We start from the raw sequence: 6,808 nt of genomic DNA on the forward strand, positions 1-6,808 counted from the left end.
GCAGCTCATTCCATACACGTACTACCCTCTGCGTGAAGAAGTTGCCCCTTAGGTCTCTTTTATATCTTTCCCCTCTCACTCTAAACCTATGACCTCTAGTTCTGGACTCCCTGACCCCAGGGAAAACACTTTGCCTATTTATCCTATCAATGCCCCTCATAATTTTGAAAACCTCTATAAGGTCACCCCTCAGCCTCCGACGCTCCAGGGAAAACAGCCCCAGCCTGTTCAGCCTCTCCCTGTAGCTCAGATCCTCCAACCCTGGCAACATCCTTGTAAATCTTTTCTGAACCCTTTCAAGTTTCAAAACATCTTTCCAATAGGAAGGAGACCAGGATTGCACGCAATATTCCAACAGTGGCCTAACCAGTGTCTTGTACAGCCGCAACATGACTTCCCAACTCCTGTACTCAATACTCTGACCAATAAAGGAAAGTATACCAAATGCCGCCTTCACTATCCTATCTACCTGCGACTCCACTTTCAAGGAACTATGAACCTGCATTCCAAGGTCTCTTTGTTCAGCAACACTCCCTAGGACCTTACCATTAAGTGTATAAGTCCTGCTAAGATTTGCAGCACCTCGCATTTATCTGAATTAAACTCCATCTGTCACTTCTCAGCCTATTGGCCCATCTGGTCCAGATCCTGTTGTAATCTGAGGTAACCCTCTTCGCTGTCCACTACACCTCCAATTTTGGTGTCATCTGCAAACTTACTAACTGTACCTCTTATGCTCACATCCAAATCATTTATGTAAATGATAAAAAGTAGAGGGCCCGGCACCGATCCTTGTGTCCCTCCATTGGTCACAGGCCTCCAGTCTGAAAAACAACCCTCCACCACCACCCTCTGTCTTCTACCTTTGAGCCAGTTCTGTATCCAAATGGCTAGTTCTCCCTGTGTTCCATGAGATCTAACCTTGCTAACCCAGTCTCCCATGGGGAACCTTGTCAAATGCCTTACTGAGTTAATTGGTAATAGTTACTGTATGTAAGGATTCTGGGTAATCCAAGATGGATGATGGGAAAAATTTCTGGCTGTAATAGCTGCTTCTTTTTTGAGGTATTTTAGGTGTTGGAGGTGATTTCCTCGAATTTTAGGAGCAGCAATTACTGTTTCATATGCTGTTGCATTGTTTTGGATGGGTATGTGAATAGGAAGGGTTTGGAGGGATATGGGCCGGGTGCTGGCAGGTGGGACTAGATTGGGTTGGGATATCTGGTCGGCATGGACGGGTTGGATCGAAGGGTCTGTTTCCGTGCTGTACATCTCTATGTCTCTATAGTTCTGTTAAGTTTGCCAGTAGAGTTAGGTTATTCCAATTCCTTCTTTCTTTCCTTGTATTTTAACTTTAGCTGATGAATAAAGTGTGATTTGCTTCACATCTGGGTTTTGACCATTCAAATTGCATCTGGAATTCAATACCTTACATTTACCTTAAAAATAAGGAAAAGCTAGGATCTTCTGGATATTTTGAGGGGGTTTGGTCTGGCCACAACACAACTATGATTGGATTTTTATTTCTTCCACAGTCGAGAGCTTTTTTACGCGAGTACTACAGAGATTCCAACATTGAGCTTTCGAAGCTGTTGTATAAACTGGGACAGAGCCTGCCCACGTGGCTGAGAGAGGAACTTCAGAACAACAGGTAGCTGTACGCCAGGAAACAAAGGACAAAGTTGTGCATCTGTGCTTCCAGCGGCTCTTCTCTGAGATCAAGCCAACATTTCTGTCTCATTGTCATTCATTTATTAAAGGCCTGGTCGATTCCTCATCCTTCTAAGCACTGATTGGGTCTCCAGAGACAGTTGAAGCATTCAGCATTGCTGGTGGTTTATTAGCCCTGCGGGGAGACCTATGCTTGTTAGATAAGCGCTGACTGGAAGCTTGTGAAGAGCATTGTTTATTTTCATCTCGGGGCTGTGGCAGCTTCCCCAGGAGGAGCAGAAGAGAGTGAAGACTGTTAGCAATAATTGGTTCCTCACGGCATAGCTGGAGTTCAGGCCAAACCTATATTCACTCCTCCTGAAGTGCTGCAGCACAGAACCATTACTCAGCTTCCACCAGCTCTCAGGAGAGGTCGGTCTCTGATTTTTATGATCGCGAAGTGTTGAACTCTTCCTCACAACAGTCACGAGGAATAGGATGTTGGAAGGGAGGTCTCTGTCATTCCGCTTGACTCAACAAATGGCTCAGAAAGACAGCACCTTCTGAGAGTTGCTTTTGACTGGTTCTCTTGGGAGCTTTGATATTGAATAGTTCACTGGGTTTTCTTCAAGAAACAATTGAACACAGCTTCTACCAAACAGCACAAAGCTGGCAGTCAGGTGAACCAGACTAGAAGCCAGCTCCTTCCATCAAGGACCAGCAAATAAGACGGTCACTTTTGCGAAGTACAACCAGACTTGCATAAAGAAGCAATTCAGAATGACCACGTTGTCCTACCATTGTAGATGATGTCTAAGCAGAAAGCCACCCCCCTCCCCCTTCCTTGCCTCTGGATTACATTTATTAAGGGGCACATCACTTTTCTATACAAACACTTTCACAGAACGCTGTTGGAAATGGTACAAGTTCAGTTGGCCACATTGGCAACCCTAGGGTAGGGTACTGCTTAATTAAAATGAATACAATTCAGATTTCCAGTACGTTGAAGGCTGGTACATGTAATTATATCGTGTCTCTCTATTCTTTCATGCAACATGGGCTAGGACAATGATTCTTGTCCATCCCTAATTGGCTAAAGGGCCATTAAGAGTCAACTACATTGATGTGGAGTTGGAGGGCAGACCATGTAAGGATGACAATTTCAGTTCCCTGAAGGGCATTCATGAACCAGATAAATTTTCCTAACAATGGCTTTGTGTTCACCATTATACTAATAATTCCAGGTTTCGATTAAATTCAATATCCATCATCTGCCAATGGTGAGATTTGAATCCTGAGCTGCAGAACATTACCTGGATCTCTGGACTAATGGTCTAGCGATAATACCAATAGGCCATCACATTTCATTGGATGTGTTCTCCACTCTTAGTCAAAGAGTCAGAGAGTTAAACAGCATAGAAACTGTCACTTCACTCCAGCTTGTCCATATCAATCAGATATCCCAACCTAATCTAGTCCCATTTGCCAGCACTTGGCCGATATCCCTCCAAGCCCTTCCTATTCATATACCCATCCAGAAGCCTTTTAAATGTTTCAATTGTACCAGCCTCCACCACTTCCTCTGGCACCTTGTTCCAGGCACACACCTCACCCTCTTCCCCTCAGGTCCCTTTTAAAGCTTTCTTGTCTCACCCTAAAACTATGTCCTCTAGGTTTGGACTCCCCTCCCCTGGGGAAATGGTTTTGTCTATTTATCCTATCCATGCCCCTCACGATTTTATAAACCTCTGTAAAGTCATCCCTCAGCCTCCGACGCTCCAGAGAAAACAGCCCCAGCCTGTTCAGCCTCTCCCTATAATTCAAACCCTCCAACCCTGGCAACATCCTTGTAAACCTTTTCTGAACCCTTTCAAGTTTCACAACATCTTTCCTACAGCAAGCTGTAGATTCTGGCTGGTGTTTAGAGTGTATCACAGTGCAATAGGTTGGTTCAATCACTTGCTGATTTGGGGCTGAAAGTACTTAATTGCCATTTGTTAAACGTTGTCTAGTTTGAACACAAATGAACCCAGACACTGCAGAAAACCCAACTGGAATCTCAATCTTCAAGGAAACATTGCACAACAAATTCCACAAAGTATTGTACTGAGCTGTTCATCATTTGCAACCTTTTAATTGTTCATTGAGCAAGAGGATCCCTGAGAAACATTTAATATAGAGACTTCTAAATGGGGACCAAATAGGCTCCAAGTAAAGATGTACCATTTTGCGAATACCACCCATTGCTTTTTTGACTCTGGACTCTCTACTTTCATTGATTTTTTGGATGATGTGGGTCAAGTGATGAACAAACTCCATTTGATCTTATAAAATACAGTTGGATCTCTGTAAGTAAGACAATGGCGGGCAGACAATCCTTGGTTATGGGTACAGCAATGCTCTCAGCATCAGAATAATACAATGGAAATTGGATTGAACTATTCTTGGGCATTGAGATTAACCAGATGGAAGATTGATGTGAGAGGGAAATGCAATGATTACAAGGTTTTACCCTGTTAAAACCCAAAGTGGAAATGTAGAAATCCAGACATTCAGGGTGCAAACAGTAGAGGTTTAGCTGTCAAATTTTGCAAGATGGAGCTCTGTCCAACTCAAAAGTACCTGATATTTAAAAGCTTTACTTTTTGAAGGATTGTATCTGAGGATACACTGCAGAACCGGACTGTTTTCCTCTCCCAGAGTATCCCTTTTAATGATTCAAAACTGATATTTGAATTATTAACTTGCAGTTACTTCTCGGCAATAAACCGTGTTACCTGTTCCTGGATTCCCTTTGTGTCAGCTGTGTATGGAAAAGCAAGATCACTTTTTCTCTACTCTTCATCTATGAGTGGGATCTCTGTTTAAATATATCATAAACTTTCCACCATTCGCCATTACATCAAATGTGAAGTTTACATCTGTTTGAAAACTTTTAGAAAATCACGATTATCGTAATTTATTAACTTAAAGTGTTTAAATCTGTAAATATCCTGTAATTTACTCACCAGCTGTAACATTAACGGTCTTATAATTGGAATCTGAAACTGTATAACTGAAGTTTAGACTGTGTTTTGGTTCTTTTTATATGGGACAGACTGCTTCTTGTGTATTTAATTTAATGTCATAGTTTACACTGGTTTACTGTAATGTGCAACAAGCTTGCCTCGGACTACTGTGTGTGTGCATTGGGTTTCCATTGCATTGGCAGCTGTTGGGGTTTTCTTTCTTACAGCCAGAAACTGGAACAGTTGTAGCTACGTGCAGACTCTCTGCAATTTTAACGGCAACAGCTGAGGCTGGGGTTGCAAGTGATCATTTCCACCACGCCATCCTGTCTCATTGGTAAGGGATTGAAAGAGAGTGGCCAGGAAAGTGCAGTTGAGGCCGAGATGAGATCAGCTCAGAACATATCAGAGGACGGAATAGGATCGAGGGGCTGAATTAGAATCCCTACCGTGTAGAAAGAGGCCATCGAGATAGAACTGACTCTCTGAAGAGCATCCCACCCAGAGCCAACCCGTCCACCCAACCCACCCTATCCTCATAACACTGCATGGAGTGGCTAATCCAACGAGCATGTACATCCCAGGACACTACAAGGCAATTTTAGCATGGCCAATCCATTTGACTTGCACAAAGAGTCATAGTTATGTACAGTACGGAAATAAATTCTTTGGTCCAAGTTATCCATGCGGGCCAGATATCCTATATAAATCTAATCCCATTTGGCCCATATCCCTCTAAATCCTTCCTATTCATCTACCCATTCAGGTGCCTTTTAAATGCTATAATTGTACCAGCCTCCACCACTTCCTCTGGCAGCTCTTTCTGAACATGCACCACCCTCTGTGTTAAAAGGTTACCCCTTAGGTCCCTTTTAAATCTTTCCCCATCACCTTAGATCCGACTACATGAGGAAACTAGAGAACCCAGAGGAAACCCACGCAGACATTGGGAGAACGTGCAAACTCCACACAGACAGTCACCCAAGGGTGGTATCAAACCCGGGCCTTGGTGCTGTGAGGCAGCAGTGCTAACCACTGAGCCAAACTGCTCCTAGTTCTCATATTCCCAGCTGTGAGACCTGTCCCTATAAGGAAAAACCATGGGGCTTTGACAGTTCAGCATTGAACTGTGTGTTTGAGACACCCAAAGCAACTTTTTCTTATTTCCAATGCTCCAAATGTCTAGATTTGTGTTCTGTTTGGGCACCTGTCGCATTGTTTCGGTTCGGCCAAGGGAAAGCACAGGTGGACCATTGGGTCGAAAGAACGGTGCTGGTTTTTCTGCTTTGAAGGAGGCAGTGGGATGGGTACGGTCGGCTGTTCATTTCCTGTTGGCTTTCCAACCAGAAAATCCTGTAGTGAAGACACCATGACCCTTTCACTGGCAACTGGTGGGTGCACATGCTCAGTACGTGGCTACATCCATCATTTTGTTGCATTGTTGCTGAGTCATGCTCCTGAGGTGTTGTTCCGGTAGACCTCCATCCAGGACACCTCACTTTCAGGAACTGCAGAAATTCCAAGGGGATACAATCGCATTTGTTTTTGCCGTATGATGCCTTGCGTTTTGAACAGGCCTGTGAAGCAGAAGGCCGGGGGTCCTCGAATATAAAGAATCCATAGGGATTCAGGGCATTTCTGTGTTGGTGAACAGCGTGCAATTTCTGAATGCATTTTTAGTGGCCCAGACTGCAAAGTTTATAAAGCACATGGACCAAGTGACCACTGTAAACAATCACGGTTCAGTTTTGTTACATTGTGGAATTAACATGGAATTTGTGTTCTCATTCATGTGGCCACTCTCTGATCTTGAAAAGTGTTTTTATAAATATATAAAAATGTTCGTTTTTTTTGTAAAACTGTCAGTATCGCATTTCCTGCTGTCACATCTAGTTGTAACGTGGAGGCATCATAGATAAACACGTAACCTTCTGAAAACTTTACATCCTTTGTGTTTTGAGGTTGTTCCTTCTTACAGCCTCTGGGTCCACACTCTGTCCCTTTAGCATCAGCAGTGAAGGTCTGACAATAACTAAATGGTCAGTCGAGAAACTCTTTGCATTTCAGTCATGCCTTTGAGATGTTCCAGAGTCCTTTCAAGCAAATGAAGTACTTTTGAAGTTCAATGAAGGAAATTCGTCAGCCAATTT

At 43.4% G+C, this 6,808-nt stretch overlaps 1 protein-coding gene across 7 annotated transcripts in view; it reads left to right on the forward strand.

Moving 5' to 3' along the window:
- The window catches only part of ndst1b (N-deacetylase/N-sulfotransferase (heparan glucosaminyl) 1b), a 292,956-nt gene extending 286,361 nt beyond the window's left edge, over nt 1-6,595 (forward strand). For all 7 annotated transcript variants that reach the window (XM_043703098.2, XM_043703100.2, XM_087995120.1 and 4 more), the window contains one exon: nt 1,536-6,595. In XM_043703098.2, the coding sequence (XP_043559033.1) occupies nt 1,536-1,655 (120 nt within the window). In that variant the 3' untranslated portion in view covers nt 1,656-6,595. The remainder of the gene's footprint in view (nt 1-1,535) is intronic.
- The last annotated feature ends 213 nt before the right edge of the window (nt 6,596-6,808 follow it).

Source organism: Chiloscyllium plagiosum, unplaced genomic scaffold (genome assembly GCF_037043375.1).
Source record: "Chiloscyllium plagiosum isolate Xiang-an unplaced genomic scaffold, Cpla_swu_hap1 HiC_scaffold_16, whole genome shotgun sequence".
NCBI classification, from domain to species: Eukaryota; Metazoa; Chordata; class Chondrichthyes; order Orectolobiformes; family Hemiscylliidae; genus Chiloscyllium; species Chiloscyllium plagiosum.